The sequence below is a fragment of the Hyla sarda genome, chromosome 5 (assembly GCF_029499605.1).
Source record: "Hyla sarda isolate aHylSar1 chromosome 5, aHylSar1.hap1, whole genome shotgun sequence".
Taxonomy (NCBI): domain Eukaryota; kingdom Metazoa; phylum Chordata; class Amphibia; order Anura; family Hylidae; genus Hyla; species Hyla sarda.
This window is the reverse complement of record NC_079193.1, coordinates 357,821,161-357,843,453: the sequence shown is the minus strand read 5'-3', so window position 1 is coordinate 357,843,453 and position 22,293 is coordinate 357,821,161. Positions and strand designations below refer to the sequence as shown.

At 44.5% G+C, this 22,293-nt stretch overlaps 1 protein-coding gene across 2 annotated transcripts in view; it reads left to right on the top strand.

Moving 5' to 3' along the window:
• NTAQ1 (N-terminal glutamine amidase 1) overlaps positions 1-22,293 on the top strand; it is a 40,697-nt gene that overhangs the window by 797 nt on the left and 17,607 nt on the right. For both annotated transcript variants that reach the window (XM_056522709.1, XM_056522708.1), the window contains exons 3-4: positions 6,011-6,061; positions 13,256-13,404. In XM_056522709.1, the coding sequence (XP_056378684.1) occupies positions 6,011-6,061; positions 13,256-13,404 (200 nt within the window). The remainder of the gene's footprint in view (positions 1-6,010; positions 6,062-13,255; positions 13,405-22,293) is intronic.

Below are 22,293 nucleotides of genomic sequence, written 5' to 3'. Positions count from 1 at the left end.
AACTACTATAATACTGCTCCTATGTACAAGAATATAACTACTATAATACTGCTCCTATATATAAGAATATAACTACTATAATACTGCCCCTATATATAAGAATATAACTACTATAATACTGCCCCTATATATAAGAATATAACTACTATAATACTGCCCCTATATATAAGAATATAACTACTATAATACTGCTCCTATATACAAGAATATAACTACTATAATACTGCTCCTATATACAAGAATATAACTACTATAATACTGTCTCCTATATACAAGAATATAACTACTATAATACTGCTTCTATATACAAGAATATAACCACTATAATACTGCTCCTATATACAAGAATATAACTACTATAATACTGCCTCCTATATAGAAGAATATAACTACTATAATACTGCTCCTATATACAAGAATAACTACTATAATACTGTCCCCTATATACAAGAATATAACTACTATAATACTTCTCCTATATATAAGAATATAACAACTATAATACTGCTCCTATATACAAGAATATAACTACTATAATACTGCTCCTATATACAAGAATATAACTACTATAATACTTCTCCTATATATAAGAATATAACAACTATAATACTGCCTCCTATATACAAGAATATAACTACTATAATACTGCTCCTATATACAAGAATATACCTACTATAATACTGCTCCTATATACAAGAATATAACAACTATAATACTGCTTCTACATACAAGAATATAACTACTATAATACTGCCCCTATGTATAAGAATATAGCTACTATAATACTGTCCCTGTATACAAGAATATAACTACTATAATACTGCCCCCTATATACAAGAATATAACTACTATAATACTGCTCCTATATACAAGAATATAACTACTATAATACTGCCCCCTATATACAAGAATATAACTACTATAATACTGCTCCTATATACAAGAATATAACTACTATAATACTGCCCCTATATACAAGAATATAACTACTATAATAGCAAATTGAGAAAAAGGTTGCTTCTGCACTCACCCTTCTTGCGCTGTGTCACTGAGTTAGTCCATGTACGGCCGGCCGCTGTACGGGAGATGATACGGAGAGATCGCTACAGCCGGAGCTGAGCGGTGACAGCTACGAGCTCGTTTCGCGGTTAAAACCGCTTCTTCGGGCCTCACCTCGTGTCTGTCTGAGCGCATCCTTTATCTGGGCGCTCCTATGACGTCATCCTCGGTAGGAGGAGACTAGTGTTACCTGTTCAGGTACGTGATTGACATTCACAAAAAATGTTATCAAAGTGAATGAAAACAAAGAAGTTGCAATAAGAATATAAAAAAGTGTAAGGGGGGAGTGAGATAAATTCAAACAAAAGGGGAAGTTTTTATGTACACGTGGATTGCAGAATTAGTTTGTGTCAGTGTACGGGGCGTAATACACTGGAGCTAACAGAAATACTGTAAGCTCGTTGCGATCATGAAGCCCCAAAATGCCCATGGCATCGGTCTTAATGATCCAATGTGCCTCTCGCTGTCGGAGGACTTTCTCTCTGGCTGTGCCCCCGGTGGCTATTTTTTCTAAGCCGCAGAAAATCAGTCTTTTTTCATCACTGTTGTGGTGAGCCTTCATATGCTCGATTAGTCTGGCCGAGCCGATCCCTGTTTTAAGGGACCGTTTGTGCTCCCTGAATCTAGAAAAAAGGCAGCGTTTGGTGGATCCTATGTAGTACCTTTTACAGGGACATAGGATCGCATATATGACCCATTCTGATCTGCAGAAAATAAAGTCATGTATAGAAATGTCACAGTTTCCCAATTTTATGTAGGCGCCTCTGTACATCTGGGGGCAGTGAATACATGTCCCACATTTGTAATTTCCTTTTAATTCATTTTTCGCCATCCAGTTCTCGCCAAGTCTTTTGCTGGAGAAAGAGGAGGAGACTAATTGGTTTTTCAGACTTTCACTCCTGCGGAAAGTGACCAGCGGTTTTTTCATTGTGGCTTTTTGTAAGACAGGATCTCTTTCGAGAATGTGCCAATTATTAAGGAGAGCTTTTCTGATGACAGTGGCAAGAGGGTTATATTGAAAAGAAAAAAACTAATCTCTGCTCTTCAATGTCTTTTTCCGTTTTAGCAGACGTGGCATGTTTTTTATTTTTCTTATATTTTTTGTTGATCAAGTCACTGCGGGGGATCTTTTTCACTCTCTCCATAGCTTCTTTTAGTAACCTGGGAGGATAACCTCTTTCTTGGAATCTGCTGGTGAGTTCGTCAGCTTGTTTTATGAAACCTTCTTCTGTACTATTAATCTTTTTTATCCGGAGGTATTGGCTGTATGGTAGAGCATTTTTTGTGTGCTGAGGATGATAGCTTTGGTAGTGGAGATACGAGTTGGTGGCTGTCTCCTTTCTGTATCCTGTAGTTGTTATGTTGCCATCTCTAATGTGGATCTCTACGTCCAGAAATTCAATTTTTTCGGCTGAAAATTTACTGGTGAAGAACATGTTCATCCTGTTATGATTATTTAGGTACTCCACAAACTCGTTGAATTCGTATTCTTCGCCTTCCCATGCAATAAACACATCGTCCACAAAGCGACTGTACAATTTAATATGCCCGATAAAAGGATTTTGTGAACTGTAGATGATCTTCTGCTCAAGTGCTGCGCACCAGACAAGATTTGGTCATCAAAAAAGCCGACAAAGGTGGGAGTGTTGTGGTGATGTCAAAAGAGTATTATCTGAAGGAAGCGCACCGTCAATTAAAGAACCAGGAGGTATACCTGCCCCTTGCCACGGATCCCACAAATAAAATAATTTCCAGGCTGAGAACATATTTGCACAAGAATGTGGAGAAAGGACTTCTAGACAAGAAGAAAGCTGAAAAGCTTATACCAGAATGCGCAAAAAAAACCGCACTGGTATTTTTTACCTAAGGTTCACAAAAGCCTGGAATCTCCCCCGGGGAGACCCATTGTTGCAGGAATTGGGGCACCCTTGGAATACCTCTCCCAGTATCTGGACTGGCTATTGAGACCTTTACTGGTAAGTGTACCTTCTTACCTGAAGGACACAGACAGCTTCCTAAAAACTCTAGACAGCACCCAATGGTCTGACTCCTACAGACTGGCTACCATTGATGTAGAGAGCCTCTATACCCGGATCCCACAAGAATTGGGGATCCGGGTAATAGGTGATTTCCTGATCACCGCCGGTAAAAGTGAAGCTTACACTAACTTTGTGAAAGAGGGCTTGGAGTTAATTCTCACCAACAATTGCTTCACATTTGATGGGGATTGGTACTCCCAGCGTACAGGTACGGCGATGGGGACACCGGTCGCATGTACCTTCGCAAACCTTTTTTTGGCAGCACTTGAGCAGAAGATCATCTACAGTTCACAAAATCCTTATATCGGACATATTAAATTGTACAGTCGCTTTGTGGACGATGTGTTTATTGCATGGGAAGGCGAAGAATACGAATTCAACGAGTTTGTGCAGTACCTAAATAATCATAACAGGATGAACATGTTCTTCACCAGTAAATTTTCAGCCGAAAAAATTGAATTTCTGGACGTAGAGATCCACATTAGAGATGGCAACATAACAACTACAGGATACAGAAAGGAGACAGCCACCAACTCGTATCTCCACTACCAAAGCTATCATCCTCAGCACACAAAAAATGCTCTACCATACAGCCAATACCTCCGGATAAAAAAGATTAATAGTACAGAAGAAGGTTTCATAAAACAAGCTGACGAACTCACCAGCAGATTCCAAGAAAGAGGTTATCCTCCCAGGTTACTAAAAGAAGCTCTGGAGAGAGTGAAAAAGATCCCCCGCAGTGACTTGATCAACAAAAAATATAAGAAAAATAAAAAACATGCCACGTCTGCTAAAACGGAAAAAGACATTGAAGAGCAGAGATTAGTTTTTTTCTTTTCAATATAACCCTCTTGCCACTGTCATCAGAAAAGCTCTCCTCAATAATTGGCACATTCTCGAAAGAGATCCTGTCTTACAAAAAGCCGCAATGAAAAAACCGCTGGTCACTTTCCGCAGGAGTGAAAGTCTGAAAAACCAATTAGTCTCCTCCTCTTTCTACAGCAAAAAACTTGGCGAGAACTGGATGGCGAAAAATGAATTAAAAGGAAACTACAAATGTGGGACATGTATTCACTGCCCCCAGATGTACAGAGGCGCCTACATAAAATTGGGTAACTGTGACATCTCTATACATGACTTTATTTTCTGCAGATCAGAATGGGTCATATATGCGATCCTATGTCCCTGTAAAAGGTACTACATAGGATCCACCAAACGCTGCCTTTTTTCTAGATTCAGGGAGCACAAACGGTCCCTTAAAACAGGGATCGGCTCGGCCAGACTAATCGAGCATATGAAGGCTCACCACAACAGTGATGAAAAAACACTGATTTTCTGCGGCTTAGAAAAAATAGCAACCGGGGGCACAGCCAGAGAGAAAGTCCTCCGACAGCGAGAGGCACATTGGATCATTAAGACCGATGCCATGGGCATTTTGGGGCTTAATGATCGCAACGAGCTTACAGTATTTCTGTGAGCTCCAGTGTATTACGCCCCGTACACTGACACAAACCAATTCTGCAATCCACGTGTACATAAAAACTTCCCCTTTTGTTTGAATTTATCTCACTCCCCCCTTACACTTTTTTATATTCTTATTGCAACTTCTTTGTTTTCATTCACTTTGATAACATTTTTTGTGAATGTCAATCACGTACCTGAACAGGTAACACTAGTCTCCTCCTACCGAGGATGACGTCATAGGAGCGCCCAGATAAAGGATGCGCTCAGACAGACACGAGGTGAGGCCCGAAGAAGCGGTTTTAACCGCGAAACGAGCTCGTAGCTGTCACCGCTCAGCTCCGGCTGCAGCGATCTCTCCGTATCATCTCCCGTACAGCGGCCGGCCGTACATGGACTAACTCAGTGACACAGCGCAAGAAGGGTGAGTGCAGAAGCAACCTTTTTCTCAATTTGCTATTTTGGACATTGTTCTCTCCTGCTTTTTTGCACCACCCCGCTCCATACCTCCGACATCCCCTGTCACAGTGTACACACTCCCGGATATTGTGGGTGACCGCGGTGCGGTCCTATCTCTCCATCTCCCCTCCACATAACTACTATAATACTGCTCCTATGTACAAGAATATATCTACTTTAATACTGTTCCTATATACAAGAATATAACTGCTATAATACTGCCCCTATATACAAGAATATAACTGCTATAATACTGCTCCTATGTACAAGAATATAACTACTATAATACTGTTCCTATATACAAGAATATAACTGCTATAATACTGCCCCTATATACAAGAATATAACTGCTATAATACTGCTCCTATATACAGGAATATAACTGCTATAATACTGCCTCCTATATACAAGAATATAACTGCTATAGTACTGCCTCCTATATACAACAATATAACTACTATAATACTGCCCCTATATACAACAATATAACTACTATAATACTGCTCCTATATACAAGAATATAACCACAATAATACTGCTCCTATATACAAGAATATAACTACTATAATACTGCTCCTATATACAAGAATATAATTACTATAATACTGCTCCTATATACAAGAATATAACTACTATAATACTGCCTCCTATGTACAAGAATATAAATACTATAATACTGCTCCTATATACAAGAATATATCTACTATAATACTGCTCCTATATACAAGAATATTACTACTATAATACTGCTCCTATATACAAGAATATAATTACTATAATACTGCTCCTATATACAAGAATATAACTAATATAATACTGCTCCTATGCACAATAATATAACTGCTATAACACTGTCCTTATATCTCTTCTGAGTGCACAGTGCCTCTTCTTTCCTAATCTATGAGATGTACTGACTCTTTTGCCTGTCCATGTTCTATAGTTTGCGGTTGTTTTTCTGTTTCGAATTCATCCGCCATGTTTCTTATTTGCAGATACCTATATGGAAGCAAATGTCTGGAAAAAGAGAGGATCCAGTAATATGGGTGAGCTACCCCCAAACTAGAATCCTAGAGAGTCTTATGGGGCCATAATGCTCCAATGAAAGTTATGGGATAATGTGTTTTTGTCTATTGGTCAGAAATACCAGATCCCAATAAATCTGCCTGGAGCGGAATTGTTTCCTATCCATCCTTTAAAACCATTCCACATATTGATCATCAATAGACATTGGTTTTCTAGCAACAATGTAATTGGAGAGTGGAGATCCTGATTGTCTCAATGCAGAGTAATGCACCTTGGTTGGGAAACACTGTTCTAATGCATTGCTGCATGGAATAGTTATTAACCCCTTAACGACCAAGGACATAAATATACGTCCTGGTGCTGCAGTACTTAGCGCACCAGGACGTATATTTACATCCTATACATGACTGCGAGCATCGGAGGGATGCCCGGATCATGCGCGGCTGGTCTCGGGTGCTGATCGCTGCCAGGGACCCGCCGGTAATGGCCGACATCCACAATCGCGCGGATGTCTGCCATTAACCCCTCAGATGCCGTAATCAATACAGATCACGGCATCTGCAGGAGACCGGTCAGAAATATGAATGATCGGATCGCCCGCAGCGCTACCGAAAACAAGTAAAAAATAAATAAAAGTGAAAAATCCCCTTCCCCAATAAAAAAGTAAAATGTCCTTTTTTCCCATTTTACCCCCATAAAGTGTAAAAAAATAAAATAAAAAAAATTCACATATTTGGTATCGCCGCGTGCGGAAATGTCTAAACTATAAAAATATGTTATTGATCCCATACGGTGAACGTAAAATTTTTTTTTTTTTAAATGCTAAATTGCTGCTTTTTTTAAATTGTATTTTTATTTATTTTTTTTACATTTTATTAAAAAAAAATTAATATGAAATGTAAAAGTTTTATACACACAAATGTGATATCAATAAAAAGTACAGATCATGGCGCCAAAAATGGGCCCTCATACCGCCGCTTATACGGAAAAATGAAAAAGTTATAGGTCGTCAAAATAGAAGGATTTTAACCCCTTAAGGACCCATTTTGCCCTTAAGGACTCAGACAATTTCCTCGCTTGCAAAAAAATCATAACTTTTATATTTTCATCCACACTAGTATGAGGGCTTGTTTTTTTGCGCGACCAGTTGTCCGTTGTAATGCCATCACTCACTTAACCATTAAATGTATGGCGCAACCAAAAAAATACTATTTGTGTGGGGAAATTAAAAAGAAAACCGCAAATTTTGGAAAAAATTTTGTTTTCACGCCGTACAATTTGCGGTTAAAATTATGTGTTCTTTATTGTTTGGGTCAATACGATTAAAATGATACCCGTGATAACATACCTTTCTATTACTGTTGCGCTTAAAAAAAATTTGCATACTTTTTAACCAAATTAGTACGTTTAAGATCCCCCTATTTTGAAGACCTATAACTTTTTCATTTTTCCGTATAAGCGGCGGTATGAAGGCTCATTTTATGCGCCGTGATCTGTACTTTTTATTGATACCATATTTGCATAAATAAAACTTTTAATACATTTTTTATCAATTTTTTTGGGAATAAAATGTTATAAACAAGCAGCAATTTTGGACTTTTTTTTTTTTTTACGTTCACGCCGTTCACCATACGGTATCATTAACATTGTATTTTAATAGTTCGGATATTTACGCACACGACGATACCAAATATGTTTAACTTTTTTTTTTTTTGTACACTTTTTGGGGGTAAAATGGGGAAAAGGATTTTTTATTTTGGGGGGAGGGGATTTTTCACTTTTTTTTTTTTTTTTCATTTTTTTTTTTTTTTTTACACTTTAATAGTTCCCATAGGGGACTATTTATAGCAATCATTCGATTGCTAATACTGTTCAGTGCTAATCTGATTAACTTTCTGGCACCAGTTGATATAAAAAAAATGTTTTCCAATGGAGTACCCCTTTAAGGCTATGTTCTACTCAAATTCTGTTCTGCATAAAATTCTGGGTGCTCAAAACATATGATTCTGCCGAAATTCAAAGCCATGTTGACATCAATGGGATTCCGCCCAGAAGTCTGCTAAATTTTAAGACTTTTTCAATGTTTTTGCGAAAAGCGGAATTTCCACAGTGGAAATTCTGCAATGTGAATGGGACAGCGGAATTCCCCTTCAATTCTATGTACAGTATATTTTGTGGAATTTACGAGCGGAATTCTGCACGGAAATCCCGCCGCGTGAACCGCACTAAGTGTCTGGTACAGGCTAATAGTGTTGATAGTCCATTTTACTGGTCTTTATCATTTTATTTATTTATTGCTTTGTTCCCAAGATATGGCTGATGGTGCACTTAGGCCTCGTTCACATTGCTGTCGGACTCCGCTATTCGGAGTTCCATCGGCAATCTGGCCAGAAGGATGGGAGTTTAGCGGAGGAAAAAATTGTGCAAGCACTATTTTTTTTTTTCTTTGCTAAAATCCTGTAAAATTACCGGGTCACTGATGGACTCCATGCAAATAAATGACCCGGTAGTAGCCATTTGCATCAGACCTGTTTATAGGGTCCGATCGGCTCAGAAAAAAGTCGATCGGACCCTTAAAGGGGTACTCCGGTGGAAAACTTTTTTTTTTTTTTATTTATTTTTTTAATCAACTGGTGCCAGAAAGTTAAACAGATTTGTAAATTTTGTCTATTAAAAAATCTTAATCCTTCCAGTACTTATTAGCTGCTGAATACTACAGAGGAAATTATTTTCTTTTTGGAACACAGTGCTCTCTGCTGACATCTCTGTCCATTTTAAGAACTGACCAGAGTAGGAGAAAATCCCCATAGCAAACATAAGCTGCTCTGGACAGTTCCTAAAATGGACAGAGATGTCAGCAGAGAGCACTGTGCGCATGATGTCAGCAGAGAGCTCTGTGTTCCAAAAAGAAAATAATTTCCTCTGTAGTATTCAGCAGCTAATAAGTACTGAAAGGATTAAGAATTTTTTAATAGACGTAATTTACAAATCTGTTTAACTTTCTGGCACCAGTTGATTTAAAAAAAAAAACATTTTAAAGGGGTAGTCCAGTGGTGAAAAACTTATCCCCTATCCTGAGGATAGGGGATAAGTTTGAGATCGCGGGGGGTCCGACCGCTGGGGCCCCCTGCGATCTCTCTGTACGGGGCCCCGGCTCTCCGCCGAGATAGCGGGTGTCGACCCCCGCACGAGGCGGCGGCCGACACGCCCCCTCAATACATCTCTATGGCAGAGCCGGAGATAGCCGAAGGCAGCGCTTCGGCTCTGCCATAGAGTTGTATTGAGGGGGCGTGTCGGCCGCCGCCTCGTGCGGAGGTCGACAAGCCCCCTTCCCGCGGGCTGTCGGGGCTCCGTACAGGAGATCGCAGGGGGCCCCAGCGGTCGGACCCCCCGCGATCTGCAACTTATCCCCTATCCTTAGGATAGGGGATAAGTTGCTCACCACTGAATCACCACTGGACTACTCCTTTAAAGTTAAATTACCCCTTTAACGGGTCGGTGCAAACAGCCGTGTGAGCCTAGCCTTAGAGGGGTTCCCTAGCCACATGGTGCACTGGTACAGCCACCCGCCTTGTTCCTGGATAACACGCCCTTTTATAAATAATCATGACTCTGCCGAGAAGCACATAGCCAGGACATGTGGCAAGATCCCTAGAGTCCACATCTGCAGCATTTGGAGGATTTGGTGCAAATTTGGTGTTCTAAAGATGGCTGCACGGAAGCCACTGTGCCCACTGCTTCTTCTGGTTTAGCATGGAAATGGTGCATGCGCAGTGATGCTCCTGGAAGCTCATGCTGGAGATCTCACTGCGGACGCTTGGGATCTTGCCGCACGTCCTGGCTATGTGCTTCTGGGCAGCATCATGAATATTTTATAAAGGGTGTGTTATCCAGGGACAAGCTTGGGCAGCTCTACCAGTGTACCTTGGGGCTAGGCAACACCCCTTAGCCCATTGGTCATATCTTGGAAAGGAAGCAATTTATAAATCAGTGTTTCCCAACCAGGGTACCTCCAGCTGTTGCAAAACTACAACTCCCAGCATGCCCGGACAGCCTTTGGCTGTCCGGGCATGCTGGGAGTTGTAGTTTTGCAACAGCTGGAGGCACCCTGGTTGGGAAACACTGGTATAAATAAAGCGTAAAGGACCATTTGTAATGGGTGTCATCCGCACTACTGGCCTGTACCAGACAGTTAGCGAGGTTGATGCTTTTCCATTTAAAGTGGTTGTCCAGGTATTAAAGGGGTTATCCAGGAAAAAACTTTTTTTTATATATCAACTGGCTCCAGAAAGTTAAACAGATTTGTAAATTACTTCTATTAAAAAAATCTTAATCCTTTCAGTACTTATGAGCTTCTGAAGTTTAGGTTGTTCTTTTCTGTCTAAGTAATCTCTGATGACACCTATCTCGGGAACCGCCCAGTTTAGAAGAGATTTGCTTCTAAACTGGGCGGTTCCCGAGACACGTGTCATCAGAGAGCACTTAGACAGAAAAGAACAACCTAAACTTCAGAAGCTCATAAGTACTGAAAGGATTAAGATTTTTTAATAGAAGTAATTTACAAATCTGTTTAACTTTCTGGAACCAGTTGATATATATAAATATATATAAAGTTTTTTTCCTGGAATACCCCTTTAAAACCGTATCCTCTATCCATAGGATCGCAGTCTCCAGAACGGGACCTGTCTTTTACCTCTGAGTCCCCACCCTCTGAGGCAAACTGATCTCTGCAGTGACAGCCCGCTCCGCATACCACTGGCCGCAGCAATGTTCAGCCTCAGCCAGTGATTGGCTGTGGAGCTGTCACTGCTGCATCCAATTTATCTCAGACGGTGGGGGTTGGAGTTATCCGAGGTAAGAGACAGGCCCTGTACTGTAGATTGCAGAGATCTGACTGCTTAGATCCTGTGGATAAGGGATACGTTTTTAAAGCGGTACTCCCGTGGAAAACTTTTATTTTTTATTTTTAAATTTTTTTTTAATCAACTGGTGCCAGAAAGTTAAACAGATGTAAATTACTTCTATTAAAACATCTTAATCCTTCCAGTACTATTTAGGGGCTGTATACTACAGAGGAAATGCTTTTCTTCTGTCACGAGCACAGTGCCCTCTGCTGACCTCTGCTGTCCATTTTAGGAACTGTCCAGAGAAGCAGAAAATCCCCATAGCAAACATATGCTGCTCTGGACAGTTCCTAAAATGGACAGAAGAGGTCAGCAGAGAGCACTGTGCTCATGACAGAAGAGAAATCCAAAAAGAAAAGCATTTCCTCTGTAGTATACAGCCCTTTAAAGGGGTACTCCGCCCCTAGACATCTTATCCCCTATCCAAAGGATAGGGGATAAGATGTTAGATCGCCGGGGTCCCGCTGCTGGGGACCCCGGGGATCGCCGCTGCAGCACCCCACTATCATTACTGCGCAGAGCGAGATCGCTCTGCACGTAATGACGGGCAATACAGGGGCCGGAGCATCGTTACGTCATGGCTCCGCCCCTCACGACGTCACGGCCCGCCCCCGTCAATACAAGTCTATGGGAGGGAGCATGGCACCATAGACTTGCATTAAAGGTACGGGCCGTGATGTCATGAGGGGCGGAGCCATGACGTCACGCTGCTCCGGCCCCTGTATCGCCCGTCATTACGCACAGAGCGATCTCGCTCTGCGCAGTAATGATGGCGGGGTGCTGCAGCGGCGATCCCCGCGGTCCCCAGCAGCGGGACCGCGGTGATCTAACATCTTATCTCCTATCCTTTGGATAGGGGATAAGATGCCAGGGGCGGAGTACCCCTTTAAAGGATTAAGATTTTTTAATAGAAGCAACTTACAAATCTGTTTTAACTTTTTGGCACCAGTTGTTTTAAATAAAAAGTTTTCCACGGGAGCACCCCTTTAATGACTGGACAACCACACGTTTTTAATAACTGGACAACCACTACACTTGCCAGAAACACGTCGGTCCAGAACTCTGTTTTCCAGCTGCCAGCCATGCTGTATCCATGTTTTAGGATGCCTTTTGTATATGGATTAATAAAGTTTGAAGAGTTTTAAATTCAGTCTTGGTGCTGGTGCTCTCTTTGCTATTGGATCAAATAAAGCATTACACTGTGTTCATTGATAAGTCTCTGTAAGGGTGGGTTCACACCACGATTTTACTATACGATTTCGGCATACGGTTTCATAAAAAAACAACAACAAAAAAAACAAACGTATGCAACCCTACAGAAAACCGTGCCCATAGACTTCCCATTCAAAACTGTATGCACCATAATGTATACGGTTGTCTCCGTTTTTCAAACCATAAGGTTTTTTCCTTTTTATTTCTTTTTTTTTTTTTTTTTTTTCTTTTTGTCCGGACAGAAAACCGTAGCCTACCACGGTTTTTAATCCGGGTGAAAAACTGTATTAAACCGTATACGTTTTTTTGTTTTTTTTTAACATGGGAGTCAATGGGAACCGTACAGAACCATATGTGCGTACGGTTCCATCTGGTTTTGACCATACGGTTTTTGGCTTTGCTCAGTTTTTTTTTTTTCTCGGAATTTCAATCAAACAAGTAAAACTTTATTCATAATGGGGTGAAAATGTAAAAACCTATACGTTTTTTTCTTAAAAAACGGATGCACCCGAACATCATTTTTCAACCGTATACAGATAAAAATATGTAAACACGTTTTGATACAGTTTAGTCCGGTTTTGAGGAATCAGTTTTTTATGAAAAACCTGATACGGGAACTGTATTGCAAAAACGTGGTGTGAACCCACCTTAATACAGGATAGGACAGGTCTTGTAACCGCTCTTCACTCTGACCATGAGATGAGGTTTTATAATCTGGACACCACCTTCAGGGCACGTTCCCACTTGGCGTATACGCAGCGTATTTCACGCTGCACAAAATCTGCAGAATCAGCGGGAAATACGTTGCGTATGCCTCGCTCACCATTCACACAAGGCTTTCCGGCAGCAGCCCTGTGTGTGAATGGTGAGCGAGGCATACCCAGCGTATTTCCCGCTGCTTCTGCAGATTTTGGGTATACGCCAAGTGGGAACGTGCCCTCAAATAATAAAATCCCATCCGTCTGCAGCCATTACTATCTTTCTGATCAATATGTTCGATGGTTTGTGGTTAATGTAACTGTAGCTTGATATCTCCGGGCTGTATAGGATGACTGTGTAATATGGGATAATAATCCTCTTCATGGTTTGTCCCCTCAGGATTATCATGTTGTTCTGCTTCGTGACTGTAGTGACGGGCGGAGGTTCATCTATGATCTGGACACATTGCTGCCATTTCCATCTCCTTGTGATACCTACATTAAGGAAGCTCTCCGTTTGGATCACAATATCCATAGAGACTTCAGAAGGTAGACTGTTTACAAAATGGCCACAGACAAGTACAGATACATACAGTGGGGCAAAAAAGTATTTAGTCAGCCACCAATTGTGCATGTTCTCCACTTTAAAAGATGAGAGTCCTGTAATTTTCATCATAGGTATGCCTCAACTAAGACATAATGAGAGACAAAATCCATAAAATCACATTGTCTGATTTTTAAAGAATTTGTTTGCAAATTATGGTGGAAAATAAGTATTTGGTCACTTACCTTACCTGCACAGAGTTGGGATCAAAGTAACAAAGGCTACCATCAGTAACACACTACGCCGCCAGGGACTCAAATCATGCAGTGCCAGACGTGTCCCTCTGCTTAAGCCAGTACATGTCCGGGCCCGTCTGAAGTTTGTTAGAGAGCATTTGGATGATCCAGAAGAGAATTGGGAGAATGTCATATTGTCAGATAAAACCAAAGTAGAACTTTTTGGTAAAAACTCAACTAGTCATGTTTGGAGGAGAAAGAATGCTGAGTTGCATTCAAAGAACACCATACCTACTGTGAAGCATGGGGGTGGAAACATCATGCTTTGGGGCTGTTTTTCTGCTAAGGGACCAGGACAACTGATCCGTGTAAAGGAAATGGGGCCATGTATCGGGAGATTTTGAGGGAAAACCTCCTATCAGCAAGGGCATTGAAGATTAAATGTGGCTGGGTCTTCTAGCATGACAATGATCCCAAACACATCGCCCGAGCAACGAAGGAGTGGCTTCGTAAGAAGCATTTCAAGGTCCTGGAGTAGCTAAGCCAGTCTCCAGATCTCAACCCCATAGAAAACCTTTATAGGGAGTTGAAAGTCCGTGCTGTCCAGCATCAGCCCCAAAACATCACTGCTCTAGAGGAGATCTGCATGGAGGAATGGGCCAAAATACCAGCAACAATGTGTGAAAACCTTGTGAAGACTTACAGAAAACGTTTGACCTCTGTCATTGCCAACAAAGGGTATATAACAAAGTATTGAGATGAACTTTTGTTATTGACCAAATACTTCTTTTCCACCATAATTTGCAAATAAATTCTTTCAAAATCAGACAATGTGATTTTATGGATTTTTTTTTCTCATAGTTGAGGTTATACCTATGATGAAAATTACAGGAGCCGCTCATCTTTTTAAATGAGAGAACTTGCACAATTGGTGACTAAATCCTTTTTCTCTATCGTCTCCATTGGGGGACACAGACCGTGGGTGTATGCTGCTGTCTCTAGGAGGTGTGACACTATGGCAACCAAAAAGTCGGCTCCTTCCAGCAGGATATACCCGCCTCCAGGCCCTGAGATAATCAGTTTTAAGCTTAGTGTCTAAGGAGGTGGACATGGTCTGGAGTTCTCTCCAGACCAGGTCTTATGTTTTTATTATTTTCCTAGATTTAGGGATGTGTTAGATTTTTTTATTCCATTTTCTTACCTGTTTTCAGGTGGGGACTCGGGAACTGCGGCTCACTGTTTCCCCATTGCGAGTAAGGGGGCACAGACATTGCGTATATGCGCTGTTCACCCCCTCTCGCCAACGGTCAGTGCCTGGGTTTGTACCTCATGGGTCCGGGTCACCCTATCTCCCTGCTCGCCTCGCTCGCACATGGTAGCCCGGCATGATGCAGGTGATAAAAGCTGGCTGAAGACTTCATAGGAAGACTTCATGAGGTAAGTTCTTCTGACTGAGGTGAGTATATTTCCCTTTCTCCTTAGGTGCAGATTTGCAACAGCTGGAGACCCTCAGTTTTTGGCCCACTTTTCTCATGGGTCTAATTGGGCTGGCCTGGACAGGGGGTCCTTTATTACTGGGGTGAGCAGTGGCAGTTTGAATGGGGCACAGCTTTCTTCACTTTATTCATATATATATATATATATATATATATATATATATATATATATATATATATATATAATGTGTGTGTTTTTTACATTGAAGCGGCTGACAGCTGCGGTGTTCTTCTATGCGGGCACTCTGAACGCCGGCTTACTTTCACTTTCAGCAGCGGCTGCTGCCGGTGGTGTCTAGTCCGCATTCGCATGTGCACTCGGGGCAAAGAGCGAGCGCCATTACAAGACTTCTTGTTAATACTTCCGGCCTGGTGCGCTTTAGCTCCGCCCACCCAGGGCTGCCGAAGCTTCTCAGGGCGCGAACTGACAACCAATCAGCCATGTGCGCGCAATTATGGTGGCAGGGGCCTAACACGCCCCTCCCTTGCTATTGGCCGGCATTTCTCCTCTCTGACAGCCTGGAGACCACTACGGGTTCGAGTCCCGGGGTGGGACAGAGTGTTACAGTGTTGTGGTTTAATTTTAAAATAGGTCCATTGTGGTCTATGGGGATCTCAAGGCATGTGAAACAGTAAGATAAGCAGACTGTATCAGCAACACAGTGGAATGGAACACAGTCTTGGGGGTGAGAGGCCCAGAACGGCCTCCCTCTAAACAGTTAACTGTGGTGTTAGCCACTCCTTTAATCTGTTAATACTGTAACTCTAAACCCTGTCTGGTTCTGCTGAAACACTTGTTCTGCCTGCTCCACTGCTCCCCCAGACCCCGCTGCTACTCTACCCCTGTTGTTCTTCCAGGCCCGGTTGGTTCGGCCGCCCCTCCAGCCTGGGTTCCCTCCCTCTCCCAGTCTATATCCGACTTGGCTCAGGTCTCCCGTTATGTGGTGACTGCCTTGGACAGGCCCTCCCTACACCGGCCCTCCGGAGGGTCCCGCTCTCCCCCTATTCTGACTCTCTCGCAGCATCATAGGGGTGTGTCATCTGACTCATCCCCCGAGTCTGCTGGCAGGCACGGACGCTCCCCTCGCAGGCATCGCCCCGTTACTCCGACCTGTAGCAAGCGTCGCTCCTCTAGAGAATGCTCCCAGACCCGCTCTGGCTCTCCAGACCCACATACCAGGTCCGTCTCTCTCTCTTCCAGGGCCGCCTCACACGTTCCCATTCAGCTGGAGAACTTGTGGAAGAAGTTTCTGATTCGGCCTCCGACTCGGAGGACTGCACGGATGTGCCTAATGTGGTGTACTCATTGGTTGTGGCCATAAGAGACACCTTCCAGCTAAAGGACCCAGGAACTTCGGACGTGGTCCAGAAGTTTCCTTTCATCGTGTCCGACCTCTTCCAGGGCTGCCTCACCTTGTTCCCATTCACCAGGGTGAACTTGTGGATGAGGTTTCTGATTCGTCCTCCGACTCAGAGGACCACACGGATGTGCCTGATGTGGTGTACTCAGTGGTTGCAGCCATAAGAGACACCTTCCATCTAAAGCACCCAGGAACTTCGGATGTGGCTCCAGAAGTCTCCTTTCTTTGTGCCCGACCGGCACTCAAGACTTTCCGCTCTCACGCTGAATTTTACGCCCTGCGGGTATCCGCCTGAAGTCACCCTGACAAGAAGGTTCAGGAAACAAAGAAGGTTCAAGCCCAGTATTCCTTCGCCAAGGACCTCATTGCTCGGTGGGCCTCCTCTCCAACTGTGGATCCGCCGGTCTCCCGCCTCTCTAAGGCGCCTACCCAGCCGTTGGCTGATGCGGCTGCCTTCAAGAATCCAGCGGACATGAAGGTGGATACTTTGGCAATGTCTGCCTTTTGAGGCAGCAGGTTCTTCCTGCTTTTGCTTCTGCCTGGGTGTCAAAGGCCCTTTTGGTATGGTCTTCCAACTCCGCCAGGGTAGTCTTCAAGATCCATCTGGAGGATTTATTTAATCTAGCTCTCCGATGCCCCGCAGCCGGAGATTTTTCTGTGTTCTGCTTCCATGTGCAGCCACTGTGTTGCCTTTACCACAAGCTACCTGGTAGCCACCGTCCCTTCATGTGGCTTTAAGCCTGGAATGCGGATGCCACCTTCAGGAAGTGAGGCGACGGGTGGGAAAAAGAGCTCTTTATTACCTCTGGTAAGACTCGCAGAACCGCTTTCCGTCGTAAGTCCCCCTTCTGCGGAACTTTGGTACCAACAAAGGGTACCAACAAAGCGTCCAGCCAGGCGCCTTCATGGGAAGAGGGCTCCTCTTTCCGATCCCATTCCTCCCGGAGGTCTGCTATCCGTTCCGGCCGTTTGGCGGCCCCATCAGGCACCCGTAGGCCTTCCTCGACCTGAAGGGTCGCCCCCACCCGCCGACCTCTCTCGGGTGGTTGGTCGCCTCTTACCCTCTGGGATGCAGCTTCAGGGGAACGTTTTCGAGGTTTATTCCAAAATCTTTGTGGTCTCCAAGAAAGGCGTTTCTGTTCGCCCAGTCTTGGTTCTCGATTGTCTCAGCCAGCATCTTGCTTTCCCAGCCCGAATGGAGTCTCTCCGTTCGGTGCTGGTGTCCATGGTTCAAGGGGAGTTTTCGTTCCTCGGTGGACATCAAGGATGCCTGCCTCCACATCTCATTGTTTCCCGGTCATCAGGTGTACCTCCGCTCTTCAGTTCCGGTCAGTCATTTTCGATTGTGGCTATCCATTTCCGTCTGGCCACTTCTCCGCGGATCTTTACCAAAGTCCTGGCGCCTGTGATAGCCTTTTTACGGACAACAGTTGTTTCCGGGATTCCTTATTTGGACTACCTCCTGATCTGAGCTCCAGCCAGGACCCAGATCCTGGAGAGTCTTAGTCTAAACCTCCAGACCTTGTCTCACTTCGGTTGGATGGTCAATTGGGACAAGCCCAACCGCTCTCCTGGGGCTCCAGTTCGATGCGGCCTCTGCCCGCTTTCGACTCCGCCGACTCTTTTCAAGAGTCTGATGACTTAGGCTCCCTGCTCCAGTTTCCATTCGCTTTTGCATAGATGTCCTGGGTCGGTTGGTGGAGGCCGTGCCATTTGCCCAGTTTCATCACCGACCTCTTCAACTGATGATTTTCTTCCGGTGGGACAGGTCTCCATTGTCTCTCGACCGCAAGATTGTTCTCTCTCGTCAGTCTTGTCGGTCCTTTCTATTTTGGCTTTGTTTTCCCCCTCGTTTTTTTCGGGGGTGCTCCTTCCTGTCTATCCCTGCCAGTCTGTCAGGCTGGGGAGGTGTTTTCAGGGACCGCCCGGTCTGGGGTCTTGGCCCCCTGAGAAGCTTTTTCCCCTTCAACATTTTGGGGCCTAGAGCAATTCTTTCTTTGCTTGCTTCTTGGGAATTTCCCTCCTGGGCTGAACTCAGATTTCCGGCCATCTCGGTTATCTTCAGTCTGGCTGTCCCTGGGATGTGGTCTTCTCGGCCGGTCCTCAGTCGTCCAAGGCCACTGGTCCCTACATCCAGGGGTGTTTGCTGTGATCTGCAACCCCTGGGGCGCTCCAGGCATGGACCTCTGCTTGTCCCGCCACAACCAAAGCGTTCCTCTCTCTTGGTCGAGCCTTGCCCTACCTTGTCTGTTTCCTCCCTTTCTTCTCTTTTTTTTTTGGGGTCCTGAGGAAACTCTGTGGGGCGTTTCCGCCATTCTAGTGGCCCAGCCTGGGCCCGGCGGGCGTGGTTCGTCGTCATGGTCAGGCTCCTGAACGACTTAAAGTTGCGCATTCCCTATCGTCCATACCTCCTATCTCAGGTCTCCTATGCCACCCCTATTGCCGTCTCTGCTTTTGACGGCGTGGCGGTCGAGACCGCGGTTTTGAGAGCCGCGGTTTCTCTTCCCAAGTCATTCGCACTATGCTCAGGGCTCGTAAGTCCTCCTCGGCAAAAATTTACCACCGTACCTGGCGCTCTTATTTTTGTTGGTGTGAAGCTCAGGTCTTGTGTCCTGTTACTTTTTCGTTTTTCCCGTCTTCTCTCTTGCAGTCGGGATTGGAACTGGGGTTGTCTCTCAGTTCCCTTAAGGGTCAGGTTTTGGCCCTTTCTATTCTTTTTCAGCGTCCTCTGGCTTCTAATTCTCATGTCCGGACCTTCCTTCAAGAAGTAGCACATGCTGCCCCTCCTTATCGGTCCCCTTCTCCCCCGTGGGACTTAAATCTGGTTCTGAGTGTCCTCCAAGGTCCCCCTTTTGAACCTCTTGGGGAAATGTCCTTGCGCCTTCTTTCTTGGAAAGTGGCGTTTCGTATAGCTATCACCTCTATTCGGAGAGTGTCCGAATTGGCAGCTCTTTCCTGCCGTTCTCCGTTTCTGGTGATTCACCAGGACAAGGTCGTTTTCCGGCCAGATCCTTCTTTTTTGCCTAAGGTCGTTTTGGCTTTTCATCTCAATGAGGACTTCGTCCTTCCATCCTTTTGTTCCGCTCCTTCTCATCCCAAGGAGCGTTTACTCCACAATCTGGCTGTGGTGCGGGACGTTTGGTCCTACCTCTCTGTCACCGCTTCCTTTCGTCAGTGCGATTCCTTTTTTCGTCCTTACGGAAGGTCGTTGCAAGGGACAACCTGCTTCCAAGGCCACCATTTTTCGGTGGATCCGGTTTGCTACTTCGGAAGTCTATCACTGTAGGGTGAAAGATCCCTCCCTTCAGGGTTTTGGCTCATTCTACCCGTTCTGTTGGGGCATCTTGGGCTCTCCAGAACAAGGCCTCGGCCTTGCAGATCTGCAAGCGGCTTCCTGGTCATCTTTGCATACTTTTTCAAGGTTTTTACCGGGTTCATACCTTCGCATCTGCTGCTGATGCTAGTCTGGGCCGGAAGGTGCTGCAGGCGGCGGTGGTTCAGCCGTCCGCCTAACCGGGTTTTCTTCTTCCCACCCAAGGGATGGCTTTGGTACGTCCCATGGTCTGTGTCCCCCAATGGAGCCGATAGAGAAAAGGAGATTTTTTATTACTTACCGTAAAATCTCTTTCTTGAAGGATACATTGGGGGACACAGCTCCAGCCCTTTTGGGTTTCTCTTTGGTTCTCTGTCCGAGGGTGAGTTCAGTTATATATTTTCTTCTGGTTCTCGGAGAGTTCGTGTTTTCTTCTTGACCTGTCGGTCCTCTCCTATTGCTCTGGAACTAAAACTGATTAGCTCAGGGCCTGGAGGCGGGTATATCCTGCTGGGAGGAGCCGACTTTTTGTTGCCATAGTGTCATACCTCCTAGAGACAGCAGCATACACCCATGGACTGTGTCCCACCAATGGATCCTTCGAGAAAGAGATTTTACGGTAAGTAATAAAAAAAATCTCCTTTTTTGCCCCCAATGTATAAGGGTAGGGAATCTCTGATACTGTGCCGCTTTGCAGGAACAATGGGAACTCATTATTCATGCTCCTAAATATGTATTTTTTTTTTTTAATTTTTTTTTTTTTTTTTTTTTTTACCTTTAACCCCTTGGGAACGGAACCCATTATGACCCTAAGGACGGGAGCATTTTTCTGCAAATCTGACCTCTGTCACTTTATGCATTAATAACTCTGGGATGCTTTTACTTATAAATTTGATTCCGAGATTTTGTTTGTTTTTTCGTGACATATTCTACTTTATGTTAGTGGTAAATTTGAAAGTGTTGCATTTTTCTAACTTTGAAGCTCTCTGCTTGTAAGGAAAGGGGACATGTCAAATAAATTACATATTGATTCAGATATACAATAGGTCTACTTTATGTTTGCATCATAAAGTTGACCTGTTTTTACTTTTTGAAGACATCAGAGGGCTTCCAAGTATAGCAGCAATTTTCCAATTTTTCCCAAAAATTTCAGAATCTGAATTTTTCAGGGACCAGTTAAGTTTAGAAGTGAATTTGAGGGTCTTTATGTTGGAAATCCCCTATAATGGACGCAAACAGGGGCTGGTGGCACATGGGTTGGAATCACTGAGTTAGGAAACAGACTCTAGCTCAGTGATTCCAAATCAGTGTGCCTACAGCTGTTGCAAAACTACAACTCCCAGCATGCACTGACAGCCGAAAGACATGCTAGGAGTTGTAGTTATGCAACAACTGAGGAAGAACAGTTTGGAGACCGCTAAGTAGTGGTCTCTAAACTGTAGCCCTCCAGATGTTTCAAAACTACAACTCCAAGCATGCCCAGACTGTCCTGGCATTCTGGGGAGTTGTAGTTTGGCAACATCTGAAGGGCCAGATGTTTCAGCACTACAACGCCCAGCATGCTTGACTGTCTGGGCATGCTGAGAATTGAAGTTTTGCATCTTCTGGAGGTCCAAAGTTTGGAAACACCTGTATAGTGGTCTCCAAACTGTGCCCCTCCAGATGTTACAAAACTAAAACTCCCAGCATGCCAAGACTGTCCAGGCATGCTGGGAGTTGTAGTTTTGCAACATCTGGAAACCACAGTCAAAGGCTGTCTGGGCATGCTGAGAGTTGTAGTTTTGTAACTTCTAGCAGGTCACAGAGAAGATCACTCACCAAAGAGGATCCTCACTGTCGCCCGCAGTCTCCTCCGCCGCAGCTCTTCATGTGCCTGCTGCCCCTGCCGGGTAAGATCCCCGTTCCAGTACCCCCCCCCCCCCCCCCCCACTCTGCCCGGACTTCTATGGGTGGGCAGAGCGTGGTATCTAAACCTAGGTGTATTATGTTCCTCCCACAGACAAACAGCCTCCAGCCATATACAGTGTATGGCTGGAGGCTGTATGCCTGTGTACTGCCCCACTTCAGTGCTCTGACCACCACTCCTCCGGTCCGGCCATAGCAGTAGGTCCCGGGACAGGAGGAGCGGTGGTCTGAGCACCGAAGCTGACGTGCCGCTGATCACTTGCCATGCTCTCCAGCGGACGTCTTCCACCTCCATGTTCCGCTCCTCCATGCCTCCGTTGCTATGGGCGCATGCACTGGCGGCCCCTGCGTTTTTAAACTTAACACGGGGCCGCTGAGAGTTGACATCCGCTGTGTTCCGAAAACATCTTTCGAGACACAGGTATGTCCTTAATAGTGATTGGGGGATCCGCCACTGCAGGGCAAGCACCGGCTCTGCTCGGGCCGCAAAGATATTCATTGTGGGCGGCATGTTTGACACGCATGGCGTACAGGGACGCCCTCCTTCCTTAAGTTCCGGGATGTGAGGGTGTATCCATACTCC